The following is a 26002-nucleotide window of genomic DNA, read 5'->3' as shown; positions in this document are numbered from 1 at the left end:
ATGGACATTAAAGTGTTTATTTTATTATATCACGACATTTTACTTCAGAGATTAGATGAAAATATTTAGCAACGATAAGTTTAATAAAAATAATTTTAAATAAAATCGTGATCATATCGCCAGATATGACTTCCTATGGAAATGTTACGTGTCAACTTTCCATATATTGCAAAACATATCCCTTAGATCATTCGCTTAAACTTAATTTATGTCATACATAAGTGTTGTAAGCAATTAATCAATTAAATACAAAATAGCGATTTTTTTGCATTTCTTTAGAATTTGCATTCGATAATTTTATTCAAAAAATAAAAAGAAGTAGAATCTGACAAAATGAATTAAATACTTAGTCTTTAAACAAATCTCATCTTTATTCAATCTACTAAATTACAAACATTTGCTACAAATAATAAAATCCACAGGCTTCTGCTATGAGAAGTAACATATGTCTCAATCGAAACTACGGCTTTCAAACTCATGTGGGCCTGTTTAACATTCTATCGACCATTCTCTTCAACTGCTCATCGTTGCCAAACTTTTGAGCATTTATTCTCACAGCGGCATGATGTTCTCCAGCTTCCTTAGATGTGATATCTAATTGATTGCGATTCATTTCAAAGGATTTCCTTTAACATAAAATCGGTTACTTTTTTATAAAATTTGAAACAAAAAATGATACCTTACCTTACAGACATGAAACCAATTGCTACTCCGATAGTTGCGAAGCCTATTAGTAGCATAACTATGGTTGCATTGGAAACTTTTCGCACTCCTTTGATGCCATAATAGGGACCAGGATTAGGATCGAAGTTTGGTTTTACCTCCCATGGCCTGTAGTAAAATTTTATATATAATTTAAGATTTTTACATTTTACTTAGTATTTATTCCTATAAATAATTGATGAGCTTATATGCAGAAATCGTGCAGGTAGATTGATTGATAGCTTTTACAAAAAGTGAATGTAACCGATAAGTTTATATGTATTTTTTTAATGCTCAATAAACATTATTTGTCGGGTGTGGCAATATAATGCTAATTGAAATGTCTACCACTGTAATTATTTTTTATTAAATAAAATTGAATAGTTATTTTATATAATTTCCATAAAGAAAATATTTTTTTATCAACAATTTATCTAACCACTAAAAGGGTAACTATGCATAAATAATGTTTTCAACAAAAGTCAAACGTTGGGTATTAAATGTGCTGGACAGGCATGTGTTGGATCAGGTAATGATCTGCACTTACCTATGAACTTCTGGTTTTTTAAAACCTCTACTTGTGCTTGTGCTTCCGCCGCCACCAAAGCTTCTTGTCAATAAATCTTGATCGTAAGCATCGCGAGTGATTGATTTGCTTAGTACCTGATAAGCTTCTGAAATTTTTACAAACTTTGCTGTATCTTTTGGGTCTGTGTTTGCCCCCTTAACATCTGGATGAAACTGAAAAGCAAAATTATTTGTATCAATAAAAAAAGAAATAAAAGGTATTAGAGAAAAGAATTATTGGATGATCGTAATCATTCAGTCAACAAATACTTCTCTATGAAACAGTTCATTTTATATTTCTAAGATCTCAGAGATTTCTGCAATCTCAAAAAATATAAACAAAATTTCTTACACAAATGTATGATATTTATTGTTAAATTTCAGAGACTCGACAGAGAATTTTTTGGATTCAATTTTTAAAGCAAAAAGATAAACTTGATTAATGTTTTTTGAGAATACAGAAGTCTGTAAGATCTTTGGTATATAAATTGTACAAATTCGACTTCTAGGTAAGAATGAAAAGTGAATTCTGTTAATATTTAATTCTTCTTCTCTGTCAATCTGACTAAAAAAATGGGCAGAAATCTTATGAATTGGAAACTGCCTTTTATGCTAAGATATCTACAACCGTAATAAATATTAACAATATGCAAATCTGAAAAATTGTTTAACATATTAAGAAAATACAACGTTGTTCATTTTTTTTTTCGAGGTTGAGAAGGGGGTTTGCTGGCTGCATTCACAACATGAGCGGAAATATTGTATCAAAGAAAGCAAATAAGTTAAACAACAACATTTTATCATCAAAGGACACTGAAAAGTAATTCATAATATGTACATACACCAACCGTTGACTATTTTTTGAAAAAATTCAACTGAACATCAACTAGCGGATGTAATGAATAAGCCAATGGGTAGGTTCAGACGCCATAAGGGACTTGAAAGTAAGGCAAGTTTCTAGTCTTTGATTGGACAGCTGCCAAAAAATTAAGGAAACTTTAATGGAAAGTTAGTAGAGAAAAATCTCCCTAACTATTAAGTCAAATCTACTTCTATCAAAATGAAAGTTCACCATGCTTTTTATTCAACTGAAAGCTGAACTTTATTATTCTATGATTTATTAATTGGGCAGGTTCAGACAACTAAAGGGACTTCATTTGCAGTCAACTGCATTCCTTGAATGGAGGTACATTTTGGCCAAGTCAACTAGTTAGTTTTTCAAGTGTCATAAACTTCAAACTCAGAATTTTACTTCCCTAACTTCAACCTTCAGTTTACCGTACAAAAACTACCAAAACATTATTTTCTACAAAACAGTACTCAGGCAAACTACAAGTCCATTCCAATATGCATTTTGTATTGTAAAGAAATATTACTTATTTCTTTTCCAATTTGACCAGAAACTCTTTTAAATAAAATATTAAATAAAACTGTGCGAAAAATAGATAAATTATAGAGTAATAAAGTTCAGCTTTCGGTTGAATAAAAAAACATGATCGATTGTCATTTTGACGTAAGTTCACTTGGCATGATAGTTGGGGAGATTTTTCTTGGCTAACTTCCTAGTCAACTTACCAATACAAAAATTGGAAGGCAATTTTTTGGCAGCTGGACAATCAGATGCTAAAAACTTGCGCTTTACTTTGAAGTCCCTTATGTCGCCTGAACCTGTCCATTTTCTGCATTACTCCATTTAATGTTTTCTGTAAATGGTTTCCTTGTCAATTCGGAAAGGAAATAAGTAATATTTCTTTACAAAACAAAATACAAATCGTGATGGACTTGTAGCTAGCCTAAAGATTGTTTCTTAGAATATAATGTTTTTGGTAGTTCTTTTACTATGAACTTAAAGTAGAGGTTTGTGAAGTAAAGTTCTGAATTTGAAATTCATGACACTTGAAAAACTATTTAGTTGCCTTGGTCAAAATTTACGTTCAAAGTTCAAAGAATTAAGTTGAATGCAAATGAAGTCCCTTATGTTATCTGAACCTGCCCATTGCCATCGTTTTAAAAGTACATAGATAGGACAATATTCAGTCCAGTTTTAATGTTTCACTGTTTAGGACAAAGAACATATAGACATATTATGTACTTATAGTAAGCTTAATTCGGATGAAACAATAACATCATCTTAGAGAGTGTTGGTACGTACATTGGTTTTTATACACATATTTTTTTCTGGACTTGAAGGTCATCACAGCATAAGCATACATTGTATACAATTTTTGAAGACAGTGATCTAAAACAATCGTTCCCAATCAACACCTGAAAATTCATAGCTCTAATGCAATTTAATTATTACTAACCTTTTTTGAAAGTATTAGAAAAGCTTCCCGAATTTCTTCAGCAGTACAATTTTTCTTGAGATTCAGAACATCGTAGTGAGTTGGAGGATCACTTGAAAATGAACGATTTCTGAAATAAATTCAGCGCAATTAATTTATTTTGCTTCAAAAATCAAAGAAATTAATAAATTGCGAATCTTACAACTGGTTAAATAAATAAAATGGACCCAAAAGATGATTATAAAACATAATGCATTACAAAAATAGATTTTATTCAAATAGAAAATATATTTATTTTCATGTAAGATTTTCTAAAACATTTTTTAAAAACAAAATTTTTATTTTCTTTTCACTTCAAGTTGAAGCGAGAAGGTCAGCTATCAGCGGTAAATGACAAGTGTTGTTATTTTTTAAATGTCAAGAAGACAGATAATAACGCGTAATTCACAATAGTATTTTTAAACATTAGGGCTTGTTTAGATTGAGACTTCACTAAAATAATTTCGACAACCATCAATTGCAAACAAATCGCAAGGAAAAAACAAAAACTTTCTCTCTGTTTTAGGGTATTTGTTGTTGTTTTCTGGTGATATTCTTACCTTTTTAAGAACAATTTTCTCAGGTAGAATTATTTAACATTTTTCTTTCATAATCATACTATTTATTATTTTTCATATATATAAATATTTGATATGTTAGTAAGTTAGTGTGTTATTACACTCAGACTCTCTGTATGCTGCGTGTTTCGCGTATTTTATTTTGAACACACATCCCATTAATCTCGCATTATTACACCCGAATGTTTTTCGGTTGCGTGTTTTTGACACTTATCTTTCATTTGTTAATGTCATCTCATCCGATGAAGAAATGTTGTTAGATGTGTAAGACCTTTGTGGGGATGCTTTAAAGATTTCCAATCAAAAGAAAAAAGGGAATTGGATTAAAATCTGGAGAGAAAATAGATCTGAGTTTGGATCCTCCACTTTCTCGACAAAAGAACTAAAATCGAATGATAAACCATCGTTTTTAAATTATATAAGGATGAATGAAGAAACTTATAATTTGCTTTTGTCGTTCATAGCAAATGCCATTAAAAAAATACAATTTTGAGAGACGCAATACCGCCAGGTGATAAGTTGGCTGCCACTTTGTTTGAACGGATAAACAGGCTATTTGGAATGCAAAGCTTAAACTTTCGAACTAGAACTTCTCAAACAGTCTTTCATTTAAATTAATTCGGTTATAAGATCTTTCCTCCACTTGAAATTGTCCGGTGGCATATTTCTTGTTTACTCGGAAACACTAGAAACAATAATAAAGCAACGCCAAGAAACAAAGAACCTCAAGAAGGAGAAACGTCAAAAAGCATCCAAGACAATCCTGAAGCCAAAACTCTGCGGGTTGAGACTTTATAATTTTTTTCCTCTTTCACACTTATTTGCGTCTTTCTAAAAACGTCTGAGTGTAATAACACACTTATTTATTTGACTCATTTTATATCAATTTAATATGCATAACATTTTCATATAAGATAATAATGTATCTCGGGACTTTTTTTTACTTTATAGGATACATTAAACGTCAAATCGAAAATAATCTATCTTAATTTGTCAGTACATGCACTGTTTTCCAACACCAAAGATGTTAATTATTTTATATACCCAGCTTGTCACTTAGGCGAAAAAGACATTTTTTCTATTAGTGAATAAAACCTTTGGCACTGCGAGGTTATTCGGGGTTGAGGGCAATACAAATTTTGGTGAAATTATAATGGCTCGAATAATTATTTTTACTCAAAATGTATTCCAAATTTTCTCGAAAGCTTTGAAAATTTAAAATTCCCTCAATTAATAGCGTTTTAAAATTTAAAACACTCACCTTTTTATTAAAACAAGAAATTACTCGCGTTTTGTACTTTAATGTATTTGTCAGTAACAAAATATATATTTACTGGCAGTTACAACTTCTTGTCTTTGTTAAACTTCAATATTCTTACCCATGTTCTTTGAGAAGCAAAGCAAACCCAATTTGTTCGGCCTCAAAATATGTATATCAAGTCAAATCTTTCAATCGATTTTTTCAATTACGAAATACCTCGAATAGCTATTGTGAATTTTACAAAAACTGGTTTGTGTATGAGAAATTTTATTTAAAGATAAAATATGGCGTAGGTTAGTATCCGGATGTCGTTATATTTTAAAAATATAAAAACATATAAAGCTTTTCATTGTAGAGTAATGAAAACCAAATTTAAACCGAAAACTAAGTGAAATTGTTTTGAGGATTCTTACATTCGCACGGTTTCATAACTTCGAATTTGTGTCAATTGAAATTAAAGCAGCTGACATAATACAGCATTACAGCGTTCAATAAATAATTCAGTTAATTGTCATAATTTTTATAAATTCTTATGTTGTTATTTGTTCTGTGTTTTTAAAAAAATTCGTTCTTATTTGTATTTTGCGATAACATATTTTGGAAAAACGCTGGCGTCGGAGTTTAGATTTTGGGTGTGTCAGTTTTTAAAACATTGTTTTACTCGACATATGGGGTTCCTAAAAATTAGAAGCTGCAAGTGCACACGAACCAAGTGCATTACATAAACAAGTTATGGTTTATATTAGTTTAGTGATACTATTGTTTTTAAACAATTTCCTCTTTTCGAATTCAGATCACTTAAAAATAGCAAATATCGGAATGAAGAACACGGAAAATCACTTGGTTTTGAGTTCGAAAAATTAAATCAATAGATAAAAGTGAATTTCACAACTCAAATTTATATTTTGAATCGATTTAAATTTAATTTCGAGTGAATTTCTACAGCCATGTTTAATTCATTACTCTTACTTTTAAGAAATATCTCAAAAGTGGTATCACAGGGCGAACGCAGGTAGGGGTTTTGGGGGTTAATTTTTAACCCAAATTCTTAAACTATTTTAAACGAAAAATTTTAATAAATTTGCTACGGTGATAAAATTGTGCACAAAACACAAACGCTCTAAATCAGAACAATAAATGTCTGCATTTTATGCCATTTTAATTTTTGTTTTTAAATTTTCAGATAAAATGTCTCGTAACTTAATTTACTCAATCAGTTTGTTTATTTTTGACGTTTAATCGATTTGGAAACAGCTTAAACAATGGTTCCGTCATGTTGCTTTTTATACTTTACATCATCGTTTTAAGACGGGTTTAGATTGTCTATGAATAATATAATGTGAAGTTAAACTTAGCAAAGACAAAATCAGGACTTACCAAGGAACTATGAATATGACTCTATGTATGTCTTCGGTCTAAAGGTTCGGAACGCATTCAAAATCATTATTTCTAGTATTTTCATGGTGAGTTTAACAAAAACGTGTTTGACAATTTCAAAATTTAATCTTGCAATCTGAAAATAGAAAAACAAAAACACTCTATATAAAGATACAAATCCTCGGTAGACATCTTTCTTTGCCTACAAGCTAAACCGGAAATCAGCCTCATAAACTTAGTCTAGTGTGCGTGTAATTTGTCCTCTAATATATGAAATTTCCAAAAAAATCTTAGGAAGTCATTCTATGTATGCGTGAAAACACGTCAATTTTTCTTGTTGAATTCGTCCACATTACAAATACAACAATGTAAACAAATGGGTTTTGGAGGGTGAAACGTACGAAGGATTTATATCTTCATATAGAGTGTTTTTGTAGAAAAATCTCACCTCATATCTTTGCTTTTGTAACTTACATTTATTCATGTGTGAGTCCAGCCTAAGACTGGTGGGATCGACAACGGCAACTAGGAAATAAGGCATACCAACTTATACATGCATCATGTATATACAAATTAAGTTTTAGCTTTGAAGTCAAAGTCAAACTGTTTTGTCAATCGTGAAAGCAAGTCAGATGTGTAAATATATGTATGCAATTTTTATTCATACATGTTTCTTAGTACCTACATAAAATAATGCCAAAAACAAAAAAACACTTGACATTTAAAATAAAAAAAATATAATACATATTTTTTTTATACACACAAGCCCCCACAACCCTCCCAGAATTATATTCTGCGTTCGCTCCTGTAGTATCAAAACAAAAATTAATAACAATTGCTATTTTGTCAGCCTTATTTAATTTTAAAGCGGTCGTCCTTCTGATAAAATTAATGTCTAACTTATAGTGCCATCAAATGTAACTGACAAAGCATGGTTTTGATATAGGTTAGGATCTTAGTTGTAAGTTTTTGACCTGCTCCGTAGAGTGATCGTATCATGGGACCGGAACGAATCAATTGATTGTCAATATTCCATAATCCAAGTTTCTAAAAATGGCCTAACTAATGGCACGTTTGATTTAAACTAATGGCACATTCGCTTTGAAACGAGTTGGTTCAAACAAAGAATTTTCACGAACATTTGCTTTTGAGTGAATATTATAATATCCTAAAAACTCTCGAGTTTTTAAGTCGAAATATCAATAACGTTGATATGTGACATATTTTATCAAAAAAGGCAAAATGATTCTTTTTTGACATTTTTTTTCAGGCATTAATAATAATAGAAGAAAAACAAAACAAATATTGCTTATATTACATTATATTACATCATAGATAGATTTAAATCAGTAAAAATTATTATGTATAAAAAAGTTACATTTTGATGTTTGACAGTGAAAATGTTTTTTCTTACAACTAAAATATTGGTTGTTTATTTTATTTTTATTTTTACTGCTAAACAAATTACGCAAGAAGATTCAAGATAGTAAAACATAAATAAAAAAAAGGTTAAATAACATAAAACATCAAAAAAATATAAATATAGCGCTGTAGATACAACTTTTGTTTTTCGGTTGGTGTTTTTTTTTTGTTTTGAATACTTTAGAGTTCTGTTTCGTATATTGGACTTTTTATTTCCTTTCAAAGGAATTTAAGTGATATAGCTCCAGAGATATATTGGACATGCTTTTGTTTCAAACAAGAAATAAAAGATTCAACTTGAAAGTTTCCTTAAGCATAATCACGCGCACTCTCCAGTTTCTTCATCTACATAAATAAAATTAACAAAATCATTCATAAATTTTGTAAACATTTCTTATTAACTAACCTCACGCTCGTCAGCATGCGTCTTGTATTTTTCGGACGAGAGGATGCTTACCGGTGGTGGAGGTTGTTCCAGGGCTTGTGTGTAGACAAGAGCGGCGGCAATTCCACCCATGATTGGTCCCACCCAGTAAATCCAGTGGTTGCTCCAGTTGTTGGTCATTATGGCAGTTCCAACGGTACGGGCTGGATTCATGCTGGCGCCAGTATAACCAATTGTTCCCAAATGGCCAAGTGTTACAGAGAGACCAATGGCCAAGGGAGCAGTGTAACGCGAATCTATATAAGATAAATATTTATTGTTTAAAACAAATTCATACATTTTTAACAACAACTATCAACTCAACCTGGTTTATGTGGATCACAGGCTCCAAAGACTGTCAATACCAAAACGAGGCCAAGGAAAAATTCAATTCCTAAACCTTGAAGAGGAGTAGTGTTCGGTGCCAAACTTGTATGACCCAGACCATTATGGTATTGCTCATCAAGAAGTGTCTAAAAACAAGGAACAATATATTAAATATTATTATTTGCAAACATCCAAACAGAAAGAGGGTATGACAAAATAATATTTTAATTTACCTTAATAGCTGCTGTGCCAGCTGTCGCTCCGACACATTGGAATAAGATGTACAAAGCGCTTCGAACAACACTTATACGGCCAGCAACGAGCATACCCATCGTCACGGCGGGATTGACGTGACCTCCACTAACATGACCCACAATCTGTATCCAAATGGGGAGAGAGAATAAATTAATTTGAATTTCAAATTCGCATTTTCAATTGACATGTTTTTATTTTTTCGACCTGGGTATACATTTTAATACAAAAATTATTAAGCTGAAATCGGATAAGCCACAATTCTAGCAGAGATCACACATCGTGGCTTTGCGCATCAAACTTGAAAATTTGACTTATTTTCATCTCAAGTATTGAGATAATTATATTCAACCACAAAAGGAGATGTGATGAAATTTTGTGTTGACTTCTTAGAGACGTTTTTATGACTTATTTGAATTTTACGTGGTTTCCAATTGTAACACTTTATTTGAATTTGAAAATTTATAATGAGGGTACAAACGATTAAAATAAAACGCGTGTAATTTCAACATGAAGAGTGTAGATAAGGTTCCAATTGATATGATTTAAAAATTAAAAAAGTTAAGGTCAACAAAAAAATTAAGCTTACTAATTGAAAAAAGAACCCTTATCGAAATAGATTTCACGTAACACTAAGATAAATGAAGCCAATAATCTTCAGATAAGAATGGTATTTACTTTGTTTGGTGTTTTTTTACAACAAGTTTTGTTACAGAGTCTTATCGGAATAATGGCAAATAAAATTAGGTAATTAAATTATATCTTTGACCTCTATAAGTGCGCACACAAGTGTTTATTGATAATTTAATTCGTATTTATTGTAAACAATAAGAAAATATACTGGTTGTTGTATCTCTAAAAAGTCGGTGGCGCTTCTTTATCTGTCCTAGCAGCCTATGGCTTCATTCAATCTCGTGTTGGGTAGGGTATGTTGCATAGGTAGATTTTTAGATACGTTGTTGAACGAGTTGAATAGCTGTATTGAGATAGCTGTCAAAAAATAAAAACAACTTTCAGCTGTCCACAAAAAGCAGAGAAACATTAAAGCTTCGAAGTCAAAACTTTGCGGTAAGATTTTGAGTTGATTTGTTCACAGTAGATTAAGTCTTAGCTTAATAGTGGGACCAACGCAAGAACCTTTGTTACATGATATATCCGTTTGGTTATCCAACGCTTCTTTAAAAACCATTTAAGGGGCACCATTAACTAGAATAGCCAATAAAATGTGAACAAACTAGTCTTGATATCTATAATGAATTTCTTACTAACAATTTCAAATTAATAGGACCTCTTGCAGAAAGTGGAGCAAAATAAAAGAACTTTTAACTTGGAGAAAAAAAAAATTGTATTTTGAAGAAGAAATAGCAAGGCATTAAAAATAGCTACAATTTATCTTCTTTGAAGACTTGTAGCAACTATATAATTCACAGTAGCTCTATGTAGCTCGGATTATATTAAATCTCGATTTTTTTGAGAAAATATGCGTCAAGAAAAGGTGTAATGGTCATCTTCTGATGAGCGAAACGCATATATGAACACTTATGTTGGTTTATATTTATTTTCATTTTCATGATTTTAAATCATATTTATTAAAATGTTGTTTTTTGTTTGGATCTTGAGTAAGCAAGAAAGTTTCTTGTCAGCTGGAGGCAGGTTCAATTTAGCTAAGAGTTCTGCTCATTTTGCATACAGCGAAATTGTCCAAGTGGTTTGTTCATTGCTCTGTTGTTCTTTCTCTTCTGTCTCGTATTAATGTCTTGTATTATTATCACCTTACATAGCCTAGTTGCTCAAGGTGCTGTGTTCTCATTTATGTGGAGAGTAGTGTGATATGTAATGTAAAATATTAAATGGGAAACTGTTCAACATTACAAGAATATTTCTCAAGTAACATTCCATAATCAATATCACTAAAACAAATTGTTCAAAACTTCAGAATGCTGGATCTATCAAATTAGTCATCTACAAAACTAGATAGAAATAAGTCAATTTTGAAGTTTGAACAAATAGATCATTACCTTCTAAAATTCGGAGGCAAATAGCTTCTTCACTAACATTTTGTATCTTTTTGTTTACCAACAAATACAAAAAGCTGAAATCAATTTTCAAGTTTCTTGAAATTCAACAATGTGTTGAATCAGCTGTTGTCAGACACCTACATACCCTAGAAATTCTTTGATACCTTTGGATTCCGTTTTTGACACCTCAGCTGTTTTTGATCAGCTGTTATTTTACAGCAAAAACACCAACAAAAAGGTATCCGGATACCCTATCTGTCTGAGATTGAACGCAGCCAATGAATCGTTTAGCTTTTTGACTGGTTGAATTTGGTGCAATGATGGCGACATCGCTTGCTCTTAATTCTTTCGAAATGAGGAAGGATCTGTCGTTGCGGTGTTAGCGAACGGTATACTGCTTTTCAAAAGTATAATAAGCTTAAAACTAACCACATCACCAATTTATTGCAAAACCAATTTGGTGACAACTTTATTTTCTAAAGTGTCACTGTTTACTGACTCCCTCGTTTATTCAGTTTAGTGGGATCCTGTTTAGTCATTGTTTTATGCCGACAGAATACAAAACTCTTGAAAGCCAATATTTAAGCCATCATTGACGCGATATGGAGGGATTTATTGGAAAAAGGAGTGAAACATACGTCGGAAATCGTATTTAAATGCCTTTCAACTATCTGCAAAGTTTAACAATACACAAAATTAATTCCAATGATATTTTTGTCTTGTGTAATTATTTAAAGTTCTCAATTTTAAAACAGAGTTAATTAAATAACTTTATATAATATTTCTTTTCGTTTCAATAATTTGACCCTGTTTGAATTTTTTATTTTTGTAAGACACAAATTAAAAACATACACATCAAACCAAAACATTTTTCTGAAACTTTTTGCGAGAGTCGTAAAAGGTAATAAATTATTCATTTACTTGGAAATGAATGCCACGCTGTATAATATTTTTTATTTTCAAAAGTCTAACTAATCAAGGATTGCCAAACATGGTATGTTGTGTTTGGAGGTCAAAATAATCAAGTTTAACTGAAACTTTTCCACTATTATGTTCATCTGCTGCATTATACACTATACAACATCACGATCGCACTGAACTTACCGTAATTGCCATGAAAACTCCAAGACCAAAAGCCATTGCCTTGAAAAGTCCATCTTGTGGTTGTGTACAGGCTCCGACAGCGAAAAAGTTTAGAATGAAATTGCCTGGAATACAAAAATTTTAAAAGATGTTAAAATACAATATAAAAGATAAGTAAATAAAGGTATATAATGTGTAAGCCTCTTTAGGAAAAGCAATTCGGAAGGTTTAAAATAAGTATGTATATCTAAAAGGAGGCCTTCTTTCTTGACATACAAATTTTGAGAATTATAATAAAATAATCATCATCCACTGCGATGCGTGACCTAGTTTATACTTTCAACCCTTCCAAATTAAAATAACATAATTTAACTTCCAAAAGAATTCAATCAGACAATTTTTCTTACCCAGAAATTCCCCAATTAATGCTTGCCATAAACGTTCGTTCTTTGATTTGAGTTCGTTAACTCCAAGTTTGTATTCAAAACCAGCCATATTATTTTGTTCTTAATTTACTTCCGTATCTGTGAATAAAAAAAAATAGCTTTACATTTTTGCGAAGGCTTTTTATACTCAATTACAAAATTAATTCATGTACTTAAGATTTAAAGATATTTTCATTTAATGCAAAAATGCTAAAGACGATATCAAGTTTTAAGTAGGTAGAAGCTCTTACAGCCATTACACTCTCACTTGTCTGAGTTCTTTTTTGTGTCTGAAACTTTAATAGCGTAGGTTAGTTGCCTCAAGTGAGCTATTTAACTGACTATGATATCTTGTCATTTCACTTAACGATATGGTCATAAAGATACTCTATCTAGCAGATGTTAAAGAGTTCTATAATGCTGATATAATGTATGTTAGAGAGACACCACCTATTTTAAATGTTTTTTTTTTGGGTTTGATATGAATAAATGTTAAATATTGATTTATGATAAGTTCTATAGTAAAAAACGGAACAATTATCTCATATATTTTTTTTGCATTACGTCATTCTCTGAAGAAAAAACTTCTCATCCATTTAGCCTTATAAGTTATTGTATATGACTTAAAAATCAAGACCAAGGCCATCAAGAGACACTTTTACGTGCAAGCGAAACTCTTTTTACCGTCATCTTTATAATCTGAATCTGAATTCAATTTCATTCTCAAAATCACTTGAAGTCATTGTTTTAATTGAGAAAAAATAAAATATTCTCAAGGCGGTAATCTTTTCATCCCACAACCATATTGTCTCCTGGATGATTCAATAAAATATGCATTTAAAATTAATTAAAATAGGTAAACGAGGTATATGTATTTTGTTTGTGTAGCGGCATGAAAGACAGACTTCAAACTCTTCTAGTTAATTCACTGAAAATCTATTTATATTTTCTGATTAAATTGATTGACTTTAAGATATCTGAAAAATATCCAACAGAAGGTTGCAAAAATAATTGAGGTATTAATTGTTTAGAGATTTTAAATACAAACGAGTATGATTTTGACAAAATTTTGTTTAATTTGGAAACTTCCTAAAAAATAGACACAAATTTGTTTGTTAATCATTTAAAACTATTAATCATTTTTCATTTGTCTCAAGAACCGAACACTTGTTAGCAAATAAAAAACATAACAATATGGTTTAAAAATTATAGGAGCGGTTTAAAAGTGAGTGAGTAAATCGACTTCTATCTAAAATAAGATTCTTAATCTAGACCGCTTTTTTGGAAGAATCGGCACAAAATAAAAGAACATTTTGAATTAAAAATTAAAAATCATTGTTTTATTTGCAAAAGACAAATTAAAGTCAATTAAACTAAAAAAAGTATTCTCTAGACTCTAGAGTGATCTTTGAATACTACAAAGGGAATAAATAAAAAAATATTTTTTACCCAAATTGCGAATATGATTCATTTACATTTTTATTCTTGTTAATAAAACAAACAATTGGCCTAACGAATCCATATTGAGTCTTATTGCTTATAACTGATGTGTAATAGTTAAGACATTGACAACTATTTATAACTTATGGTGTAAGAGCCGGCGGCAAATTTTGGGAGTGCAGCGGTAAGCAAAGTTCTTTGATGTGAATGTGTAGATATACGCAGCATTATATCAAATTCAACCGTCTGGTAGTTCGAAAATGGTTATTTTTCAGATTTTGAGTTCAGAGATACATCCAAAAATCTGAAAAAATCCCCTATATAAAAAAAAGTGCATGCAAGACTCTTTGGTTTGGCCCGCGAATACTTCAAGAAATTGACCACAGAAATAACCCGTGTTTTGTTGGAAATTCTATCAATAGTATAGTAAGATCTTACACTAATATCAAAAACAATGTCCGCAATATGAATACTACCGATAAAAGGATAAGTACAATCTTACTACAGATGGGTTTTTGACATCTATACGAGTCTCGAATGGATCTTAATTGATTTCGTTCTCAAATGTTGGTACGATTGATATTGCATTTGTATCTCGATGGCTGTGTTCGTTAAGTAGTTGTGCATTTGGAATCATGTGTTTTCCATCAGTTAAAAAATCTATCTGTTACTGTTGATATTATTCAGTTTTGTTAATGAAAATGGACTAACTGGGCTTATGTTGCAAGAGCAAACAATAGAAAAGATAATTAAGTTTTGCTATGATTTCACCAAAGGTTTATCTAAGTTTAGATTAAATAAATAAAATGCGGTGTTTCCACCGCACAAGAATATTTAAAAATGATTAAGTTTGACAGCACTTTCGAAAATGCAAATGGTTTTTCGATGATTCTTATAAAGCGCAAGTGAGATACTTTTATCCGTGGTAAACAATGAAGAACTGAATAGTTCAGCACCATACAAGAATATGCTCCCTACTCCATGTGCAATTGTTTTTTCTTAATTTGATTAAAACAAAACTATATTTTTTGTAAACAAACATAACGCATTATCTGTGAAACCAATACCTCCACACAAGTTTCTTCACAATATTTGAATCGACTCCGATCCCCGACAGGAATCGAGGCAAATTAAGCTCATTTTAACTCGATTTAGGTATATAAAGAATTGAGGCGAGCTTCCAACTCGCTTCAACACCACATGTTAATGTAGTAGTCTACGAACAAACCCCCTTTTTGAAGTTTTTATTTTATGTCAAATTGTTTGATTATAACTTTGAAATCGAATTTTATTCGATTTTAAACCTGGTCTGAATTTCGCTATTTTTTTTTTTGATAAATTATTCTGGCAAATATTCAATTTCATTAAGTTTCAAATGTAAAAACTGGACTACTGGGGTTCGTGTTTTTGTCAATTTCTCACTGTACTATATATGGAATTCCAAAAAAAACACGGTTACAGAAAATGTCAGTTATCCTTTTTCGGATACAACACGTCTGCATAGTAATAGACTATTTAACATCTGCATTGGTAAATGTACATCCCAGCCCACCGAAAAGTTTTTGCTCAGTTTAAAGATATTGAAAGAAAAAAACGCGACACACTTTTAAATGAGTGCAAAGTCGATCCCGAAAACTCTTCAGAATACAAAGTCACAAAGACAGTTGCACGTAGAAAATTCGAGAAATAAAAATAGTAAGAATTTGGTAGGAAGGATACTTTTTACTTTTCACAGAGTTCATCCAAAATTGATATGAAAGATTTTTTTAAATATCCATTAACTCCCGTTCCTCAATATTTTAGACATTAAGATAGATCGATGATAACATCGTGTAACTAAAATGGTTTAACGGAATTATGGCCCTAGAAACCATTGTAAATGTCTGCGTAAACAAAAATCTAAATTAAGACACTGAAATTGATAGTGAAGACATGACTTTGAATATTTCATCGGATGAGTCTGATGATGAATGATTTTTCTATAAGATAAATGTTTAAATAAAATATTTAATTTTGATCACCACTTCCCAAATTTGATTCCAGCTCTAGGTCTATTTACTTAATGTTCACGTTACGTTTAAATTTTTGTATATTGCTATGCTTTTTGAAGAAAATCAAAAATATTTATCTCAAAAATGCTTAGATTCGGTTTTACAATAAATTAGCATTACAGATTCCTTGTTCAAAAATATTTTCTTGTTTCTTAAACTTACTTCATAATTTTAGTGTCCGCCTTCTATATTCTAAGATGGTTCACTTGTTCATAGTATTGATCGATTTTGTATTATTCAGAATTTTGTACTTAAAGAAAATATTGTTCGTTACATTTTCTTAAATTCTATAAATGATAAATTTGTTTGTTTTGAGACGTTTGTTTTAATAAACAAAGATAAAGAACACTTAAGAAAACTAAAACTATTAAGTAAATAAAAAACACGCGATCTTTGTTTTAAAATTAAAGCTATTAAACTTTTTTGCATATTTGACGCTTATAATTTTCTCTTTTAAAATTGAACTATTCTTTTTAAATTCTGTTAACAATAGTAATATTTATCATTTGATTAATGTTTTTACTTCTATGCTTAGGAAGCCTTAAATACTAAATTATAAATGTGCAATAATCAATATCTCAACAATACAGTAGCTGCAGTTATAGTTAAAAAGAAATGCAAATGACGGCAAACATTCTTTTACGTAAATCCCAATGTTTTGGAACGTGCTTGTCATCGGAAATTTTATTTGCCCAAGCTGTACGCGCGCGTCTACGCCATCGGTCGTTGAATCCACATTCGTCATAAATTATTTTTGCAATAGCATCTACTACAAGTGTTATTGTTGTCTTAAAAATATAAAGTCGTAAAAAAACAAATTGTTAACACTCTATCCCAATTGGATAACAACAACAAAGAAAATCATATCAAATTAGAAAGACTTACGAGCATTCTTATGAATCATAAAATAAAAACAAAAAACGAATAATTTAAACTCAATTATAAGATCACAAAACCATAAAACTATACACAACATAAAATTAGGTCTTAAATGTTGAAAACCAGTTTCTTTTCCATGGATTTAAACTTTTTAAAATTAATCATCAAATTTAACCCCTAAAACTATTCTGACATCATTTAAAGTAATATAGTTAATCATTCTGACTGTCAGCAGAAGCAGTATATAATGTAATGTATACATAAATAAATTACCAGGTAAAGGTAAATATTCCCAATGTTCGTGTTGGCCAATATTTTCAAGATCAACACAATTCTATAATAGGTTAAACAAGAGTAGCTATTTGCCGGTCAGGCACTACCGCCGCCGGCAACCGGCATAGTATAATACGAATGAATTATAAGCTCTCGGCCACGTCTAGTGTTACCATTAGGGAGGGTGAATGATTTAAAGCTTTTCTAGAAATAAAAATGGTCTCAACTTCATTCAAAAAATTCTCCAAACCTATAATTTATTTTACTTTGAATTTACTTTGGTAAAAATTCTGTTGACAAATTTCAAAATATTTTGCACAATCGGCTAAGTCTCAATTTATAAATTCATAGAAAAAGTCACAACTTTTAAAAAATAATAGAATGGTCACATTCCTAATTGACAATTCAATTTTAATATGATGCCCGCAGAGCTTCGCTTTTGTAGTAAGCCTTAAACGATCAGCGGTGTGAACCAATTCCAATTTGTAGAGAGTTTAACAGACCACAAACTGTTAGAGAAATATAAATGTGAATACATTGTACGTACATATGTAGTTCAAAAAGTCTTCAACTGAAAGCCCATATGTCCCCAAGGCGATAGAGTCTAAAAAGTTATTTCAAGTAGTCTCAAACTTAAGAGCTCTAGATGATCCATTTTGAATGAGGGACATATTTAAAAAAAGACGTTTTTCTAAGTATGTAGGCGGGAAAATAGAGAGTACTAATTGAAAAATAAAAACCATCAAAACAATAATTTAAAGTTTTCTTATAACATAATACGAGTACGTTTGGCTGCCACGCCGATTTTAAGTTCACGGTCTATGAATTCGAAGTGCGTAGGAATATTATTTTTTATTATTGATTGTAGAAATGATAAAGAACAAAATTGATTAACTATACCAATTAGTATCCTATGTTTTTATTTATTATCTACTCAGCTCAGTGTTTGATTGTTCAATAATTTAAATACACTTGTTTAAAATTGCAATTTATGAATGAAATTACTCGAAAGATTATTGTAAGTAATATAATTTATTAGGTGGTAATTTTATCTCAGTTGCATGACATGACACTGCACTGATTTTCAGAGATAATAATAGATACATTTTCCAACCTCAACTGAAATGACAAATTACGTTCCTAATGATTTCTACTTTATTATTCAGGTAGTTTTGAATAGTAAGTCAACTGGAAAGTATAATAATTTCATTCCACTTAAATGGTTGTATAAAAACTTGAACATTAAAAGGTAACTCAGATATAAATATCAATCTTTAAGATCAATAAATCAATTTACATATTCAAGGAATACTATAACTTGTGAAGTTGTTTCGACAGAGTCATTGTGGGGGAGAAGTTCGAGGTTGGTAATGCTAAACTTAGGATTTTATAAGGTTTCAAAGGCATCTCTCTTTATATTTGAACGAAACGTGTAGTGTAATATGGACCAGTAATTTTGAATTACGTGACTTAATACAAATTAATAGTGTTGAGTTTATGATGTAATACATTAAGTTTGTTGCTTCTTTTTTATTTTTGGATCCATATTAATAAATATAAGAGCAATGCCAAGGAGGATTTGTTGTTCTATTTGAAATTAATATCTTCAAAATTCTTAAGCGTTGCAAATAATAAAACAGAAATTAAAAAAAAAGTTAGAATAACAACTAAAATTTGTTTGGGTTGAACTCAATCGAATGTGAATTCAAATCTTTCTTGTTTTTGGAACGCCCTCTATTAGAAACTGCAAATAATAAAAACTGTGACTAACATAAAAACATTTTAAAAATTCCTATGAGCTAACATAATTATTTCTGAAAATATCTATGTATTACGAATATATTTCAAAAATTATTTTCAGAATTATATATTTTTCAATGGAAAATTGGTGTAACATTTTTATGTGGTATGATGAGTAATGCAACTCTTCTTAAACATGTCATGATAAAAGTGAAATTTCTTAAGATAGAAATAAAATAACAAAATATAAAATAATAAAATTTGAATTCAAAATGTTTATATTATAATAAAGAGACAATTTATTTTTATTGAAACTGACAACAACATGACGTCAGTGCGTAATTTTTGGACAACGAAAATAATTAAATACATTCAGAAAGAAGAAAAAGAAGAAAAGAAATAAATCTTTCTGCCATTGTCATGCTAAATTATTAAAGATCCCGTCAAATTTTTATGCAAGGTGATTATTAAACAATAAAACGTTCCACTCGGTATTTCGAGTTGATTCTTTCTTTGAGCTATATTTACGAAATTTTCTGAAGGATATCAAAAATTTAACTAAGAGATAAAAGATAGATTTAAAAATTGTTTATGTATTTCTTGTAAAATTTTAAATCTTTTTCAAATAACACAAAACCGACCTTACGAATACAACTTTAACAAACAGGTCGCAATGTGTTTTTTTTTTTCACTTTTTATGATATTTTTGTTTATTTTTACATTTTTGTTTTTATTTTTATTTATCTTCTTGGGTGAATGATCTTAAAGCTTAAGCAGGCTGTTTTGTTTATTTAAACTGATAACCCAAGAAAAGAAATGTCAGTACAACTTACATTTTTAATGTCAACAAATGTAAGAGTATAAAAACAAATACTTATTGGTAATGACTTAAAAATGCAAAAGAACTAATTTGTTCTTCTATAAAATTAGGCCATATCGAATATTTGAATAACTTTTTGATTAATCTCTTCATTTTTTTAACTTCTTATAGAAAGTTATTATAAGGGGTCCGATTTGTCAAATTGAAAATTTTGACACTTCTCGTTTAAGTTCCCTAGAGTCGAAATAAAACAGTTTTAGAAAGATTTCTGTGCGTGATTGTGTACGTACGTTCGTTCCTTCGCGACGTTTTTTTCGTCGTCCATAGTTCAAGAACCAGAAGAGATATCGACTTCAAATAAATTTTGTTATACAAATTATAGTGCAGAAAGATGCAGAAAGAGCTCTCAATAAAATAACATGAGTGTTTTTTTTACCATAGCAGTTTAAAAAAAGGTGAACATTTTGGTTAACCCTAAAAATCTCACAAACCAATGACGCTAGAGTCTTGAATTAAATTTTATATTATATATTGCAGCGTGATAACAAACAAACATACTTTTGGAAAAAAAACAAAGAACGGTTTTTTATATAGCAAAATAAATGAAAAAAATTTTCACCTCGAAAATTTTACGAATAAAAAATGATTTCATCTCCAAAACAAATATGTGCAACGAAAAATAACGTTTTTAACATCTGGTAAAATTGACAATTGTTTTATAAAAAATAAAAACATTACTTAAAGTTGGTAAAGTTAAATTTCTACTTAAATGTCTTTTCAAAAACTTAAGATTATAACTTCAAACTTATTTAATCTTATAAGAAATAATGTTTTCAACATTCGGACAGTTTTTTAAAATAAACGCATTCACAGTTTTCTTACAATATAAACCTAAACAAAAACATTAATAAACTTTGATTAAAATTGATTTTCGACTTATATATCTGATCATAACTTTGAAATATTGGCTTTAATCTACGTTTATCTTTTAAAAAATATTGTTTCCAACATTCAGTAAAATTTTGAAAAAAATCGAATTGACAGTTTTTTTTTACAAAAAACTAAAAGCCTAAACAAAATCTAACAAAAGTTGGTGAAAATTGATTTTGGTCTCAAATGTGTTTTCAAAAATTTAAGTTATAGCTTCCAACTAATTTTTAATTATAAGAAATATTGTTTGCAGCATTCTGAAAAAAATTTGAGAAAAATCGTATTGACAGTTTTTTTTACAAAAAAAAAACCTAGCAAATAATTAATAAAAGTTGGGAAAATTTGATTTTGGAATTTCGATAAAAATGTAGTTGATATATTTTTACAAAAAATAAAAACTTAAACAAAAAAAAAACAATACTAAAACTTGGTAAAAATTTGCTTTTAAATGGAAAAGCTTTTCAAAAATTAAAAATATTGTCTTTAATTTTTTTGTTTCATAGAAAATATTATTTTCGATATTCAGTAGTTTTATAAAAATGCAACAATCCGTTTTTTCATAAAAAATAAAATCTACAAGAAATAGTAGTCAAATTTGGTAAAAATTGATAGTCGGGTCTTGATATCTCTCAAATTAATTTCATTCATCCAATTTGTAAAAATTTAAGAAATGCTACTAAAATTGGTAAAAAAATATGTTTACGACTAAAAATCTTTTTAATCAAACTCGATTTTCAAACTAAACTATTGACAACTTTCTTAAACCTAACACGAAAACTACAAACTTTTAAGGAAAACAAATCCACAGAAAGGATGGGAAGTTATCGGTCCTAAATATAATATTGATAAAAAATTTAACTAACGGTTTTTTTATAAATTAAAATAACCGAAAAAAAATATTTTTCAAACAAGAATAATTTTGAAAATAATTTTATATAAAGAAGAATAAAAATTTGAATAACAAAATCGAATTGCATGTTATTTTTATAATATAAACCTACAAAATTACTATTAAAATAAAATGTCCTACTTAAATAACTTAGGAATTAATATTTAAGCTGCCTTCAAAATCACTTAATTTAAAACAAGATACTGTAAACAATATTATGTAATAAATATGATAAAATCTAATTTAAAGTTTTGTTTATAAAAAATAAAAACCATCCAAAAATTCTACTAAAATGGACCAACAGTTAAAAAATGATTTTCGACTGTAGTACCTTGATAACAAAAAAAAACAAATATTGAATACATTTCAAACCAAATATTGTTATTGTTATTTTGTGAAGCTATAACCAATTGAGAGTGAAATAAAAACCTGAAATACAAAAAATATTAAAAAAGTACTAAAAATTGTATTATGAGTTAAAGTTGTTTAATGCCATGGAAATGTTTTTGTTAATATTTTATAATATTTAAAGCCAATGATTTCCTATAAAATTGATTATTAATGCACCTCCTGGAATACATCTTAACATAAAACTTAAGTTTTGAATTGCATGTCTATCTATTCCGTAAAAAAATTTGCTTAATAATAAAATTATCTTATTACAAAAAATACTATTTGCAACTTTTTACCTGCTACCAATAGGAAATTATTAGTGTGGGTCCTCCCAGCCTCTTTTTTCTTTAGAAAATTTTATTAATTTAGATAAATTTAATAAGTAACTAGCACATATAACATAATACTGAATTTAATACAAATTATTTTTAGCAGCATGAATCTAGAATTTTTTGGATTTTTCATGATTTTAAATCCCAAAAGAGAAGATATAATTGTTAAATTAGTTTAAATTAGCAAATAAAATACACCCAGACTTAAGACCTTCGGGGTTTTTAATATAAGACATTGAAAAAAAAAAACAAATACAATACAACAACAAAAACGCAAGAAAATAATGATAATTAAATTAATTATCTAACAACCAGGATTAATTACCATGAAAACATCTGTCCAATTTATTTTAAATTCTGTATAAAAACTATCGAAATCTATACTGCTCAAAGCCTTAAGAGCTCTTAATCATTTAAAATAGGTCATAACAAAATAACTCTACAACAATGCATACAAATTGTTCTTGTTATTTAACAAAAATGATTGCTCTTTAACCAAAATTTAATTCTTACTTGTTTTTTTATTGTTTACATGTAGCCAAACTTTAAATAGAAATCAATTAATGAAAATTCTAGAACCTAATTAAACAAATTTATTGAATACACAAACTGAATACCAAATCAATTTAACTCGAGATTGTCTTAAGACCACAACCAAACTACATTCAGGTAGAAGAAATTTACTGTTTTATATTTGTAAAATTTATTTCAACCTTTTTTTTTTGGAACTATAATGACGTCATGCGTCATGATCTTTCCGAAAAAAAGTTGAAACCAAAAATATTCATGAGCGGAAACATTTGAGAATACCTTATTAAAAAAATTGTTATTTATACACGACATCATACACACATTGGTTAAATTGATAATTGTATACATTATATTCTATTTGTTGTCTTAAATTGTTTTAAATATTTACATAATGTACATAGAAATATTTGCACATACATACATATGTATGTACATTATAAAAAACTGTATTTTCCCGCCCACTTCATAGACAAAATAGAAATCTTCGTTAAGTTATGTTAAAAGTTTATTTAGATCCTCAAATGTTTTTGTATAAATTTAAAATTAGTATTTTGTTTTTTTTTTTCTTTTTTTGACGAAAAAACAATTGTCAAGTAATTTTATTTTGTTGCTTTTCCTATTGATTGATTTTTGAAAGCAGATTTCAATGTCGAGCTTAATAACAATAATGAAATATTAGTATTCCAACAATAATATATTTTGTTAAGATTTACATGTTCACTCTGAGTTTTGTGATACGTGACGAAAAAGTTATAGCAAAGTGAGAGCGAGCATTGTGGGGATGGTCAGCTAATTTAAATTTAATATTCCTGATTTATTTTGTTGTTATTTCTTTTTTCGTTATTTTTTTTTTCTTAATGTTTTTGTGTTTTATGCTCAACAGAAAATATTTAAGTGAATTGCCTGTGAAAAATATAAAAAAGCTATTTAACAGGTTGGGTGCCATAACAATCATGACCTGCTATAATTTACTTAAGAAAAAAAGTGTTTAGTTAATCACTGTTTTGTTTATATAAATATCTATTTTAAATTATTTCTGAAGATGGAAATTCTTATTCTTTAAATTTTAGATGCTTCTAGAATGAATCTCTAAAACCATGCCTAACCAAAAAGCTCCAAGGCTAGGAACAGTAAGCATTCAACCGACGTTAAACTTGGACACCCCACAGATAAATAAATTATTTAGATTTAAACTTGAATGATTTTCGGAAAAACGTGTTTATAAATGCAGACATTTTTGGCAGACATTTATCGCGTATACTTTATGGGTGAAAGTAATAAACAGCACAAAATATGGTTACAAATAAACTATGGTGTCAACCACAATCATTACTTTTTAGGACTTGAGATCATCTCTCAAATTTATATAATTACTTCATAAAATACTTGTCTGTTATAATGTACTTCAGAGATGCTTGAATTATTTAGATTCATATTCGAAAAATATAATTTAAATAAAAACAAAAAATTATATTTGCATTGCTGAGCAAAAGTTTATCTGATGGCTTTTATCCCCACATCATCAAAACGACGAAAAGAAAGAATTGAGTAATTGTTCTTATTTTTTGAATATTTGTATTTTGTGTTGAATTTAAAAAAGTAATGATGAACATTTCTTGTTTTTGTTTTTGTCAAAAATTGAAACTAAAGTGTCTTTCTTCTTTTTATTTAATTAATTTTAAAAGTGTTCTTAAAAATATACAAGACATTTTCTATTAGTCTTAATGTTTTTATAATTTATTAATTTCTGTGAAAAAGAGATCTAAAGAATTTGAGCTAGGCAATTTTTTGCAAACCAGCCTTAAAAAAACAATCGTTTGATTAAGAAATACATTAAGTTGTATACTCGTATTTTAAATTGCACTCTGTTTCATATTATTTTTCGCTGTACATTAAATTATTTTCGCACTAGAATTCAAAATCATTACGCCAAAAATTATCTACCAGCTAATCAGATAAAATCACGGACACTGTCAAGATCACTGTAAAAGTATTTTTTTCCAAAGCACTGCTAATTAAATGTATTTAACAAGTTTTAAATAATTAATTTTTAGTTTATATACAATATACCTATTAAAAAACAAACACAATAGATTTTAAATTCTTGGAGTTTGTGTATAATTATTTTAATTAAATTAATTATTTTGTATTTGTCTTGAAATAAAATAAGGATATAAATTTTAAATACTGATCATACCTGCGAAGAATAAAACTTAAGACAAACACTTTCTTTAACTTTGGTTTGTTGGTTGAACCGCTTTGTAACAGTTAATTCACAAGAAATCAAAATTAAACACAGATTCTACATAAAAAATACTTTTTGATATTAAGCATGCAGGGCACAGTTTTTTAGCGTGCGATCGCGGCAGTTTAACAATAAGCAATGAACCTTACGAAAGCAACTAAAGCCATTCGGACTCGGGTCTCGGAGTGGAGTACAGATATGTACCTACAGAATTTTTATTTTGGTTTGATTCGGAACGACCGAAATGAAATTAAAATGACGCGACTCGACGCTAAGCTCCAGGCCAGAGAAGAATTATACTGATGATGAACGATGAAGTAATGACTGATGTGTTTATAGCCTTCTTATAGCTGAGGCTGTTTAACGAGGTTTGATATTGATACCTGAAGACGATGATGACTTAGTTACACCAAAACTTGAACTCAAAATGGTCTGATATCACATAAAGCTTGTGCTAGTTTCAAATGTTTTTTTTTGTTTACTGCAAAGCTTTCTTATGCTTTGATCTTTTAATAGAACCTATACCTAAATCCTTAGTGAGAAGCATAGCCAAACATGTGCCTGGAATTCGGTTGAGATCATTCTAATGAAGAAATAATAATAAGAATTTAGTTCCAGATGCGGTTAAATCATGAATTGAATAATGTGTTGCAAATTTATTTTGGTGATGATTTTTTTGGAGATGATTTTTTGGTGTAGAATTTGTTTGAGTTTCTTTT

General features: G+C 29.1%; 2 protein-coding genes and 1 long non-coding RNA gene across 4 annotated transcripts; 1 reads left to right on the top strand and 2 right to left on the bottom strand.

The window, feature by feature from the left end:
- Positions 1–346: 346 nt before the first annotated feature.
- On the bottom strand, positions 347–3945 carry LOC129952605 (dnaJ-like protein 60). The gene is made up of 5 exons (XM_056065279.1): positions 3757–3945; positions 3576–3684; positions 1250–1443; positions 685–831; positions 347–626 (listed from the first exon to the last, which is right to left on the bottom strand). The coding sequence occupies exons 1-5, from the start codon at positions 3801–3803 to the stop codon at positions 476–478; spliced, it is 648 nt and encodes a 215-aa protein (XP_055921254.1). The 5' UTR covers positions 3804–3945; the 3' UTR covers positions 347–475.
- A 4167-nt stretch (positions 3946–8112) lies between these two features.
- On the bottom strand, positions 8113–25426 carry LOC129949905 (aquaporin AQPAe.a). Of its 2 annotated transcripts, none has more exons than XM_056061628.1 (7): positions 25236–25426; positions 12743–12859; positions 12357–12460; positions 9216–9359; positions 8981–9128; positions 8638–8912; positions 8113–8576 (listed from the first exon to the last, which is right to left on the bottom strand). In XM_056061628.1, exons 2-7 carry the CDS (start codon positions 12828–12830, stop codon positions 8541–8543), a joined length of 795 nt encoding a protein of 264 aa, XP_055917603.1. In that variant the 5' UTR covers positions 12831–12859; positions 25236–25426; the 3' UTR covers positions 8113–8540. The 2 variants fall into 2 exon arrangements, with proteins under 2 accessions (XP_055917603.1, XP_055917604.1); XM_056061629.1 differs by having other exon boundaries at positions 8689–8912.
- On the top strand, positions 18322–19000 carry LOC129949906 (uncharacterized). The gene is made up of 2 exons (XR_008782065.1): positions 18322–18652; positions 18710–19000. It is a non-coding gene; the product is annotated as an uncharacterized LOC129949906 (long non-coding RNA).
- Positions 25427–26002: the final 576 nt, after the last annotated feature.

Source organism: Eupeodes corollae, chromosome 3, assembly GCF_945859685.1.
Source record: "Eupeodes corollae chromosome 3, idEupCoro1.1, whole genome shotgun sequence".
NCBI classification, from domain to species: domain Eukaryota; kingdom Metazoa; phylum Arthropoda; class Insecta; order Diptera; family Syrphidae; genus Eupeodes; species Eupeodes corollae.
This window is presented reverse-complemented; position numbering and strand designations above follow the sequence as displayed.

Coding starts and splice junctions, on each gene's coding strand:
- LOC129952605 (XM_056065279.1), bottom strand. CDS start 3,803: ATGTTTTATAATCATCTTTTGGGTCCATTTTATTTATTTAACCAGTT. Junction 1,444..3,575: donor TTCTAATACTTTCAAAAAAG/GTTAGTAATAAT, acceptor TTTGCTTTTCAG/TTTCATCCAGATGTTAAGGG. Junction 832..1,249: donor AAAAAACCAGAAGTTCATAG/GTAAGTGCAGAT, acceptor ATTTTACTACAG/GCCATGGGAGGTAAAACCAA.
- LOC129949905 (XM_056061628.1), bottom strand. CDS start 12,830: ATGGCTGGTTTTGAATACAAACTTGGAGTTAACGAACTCAAATCAAAG. Junction 12,461..12,742: donor ATTAATTGGGGAATTTCTGG/GTAAGAAAAATT, acceptor TTTGTATTCCAG/GCAATTTCATTCTAAACTTT. Junction 8,913..8,980: donor CTGTGATCCACATAAACCAG/GTTGAGTTGATA, acceptor TATCTTATATAG/ATTCGCGTTACACTGCTCCC.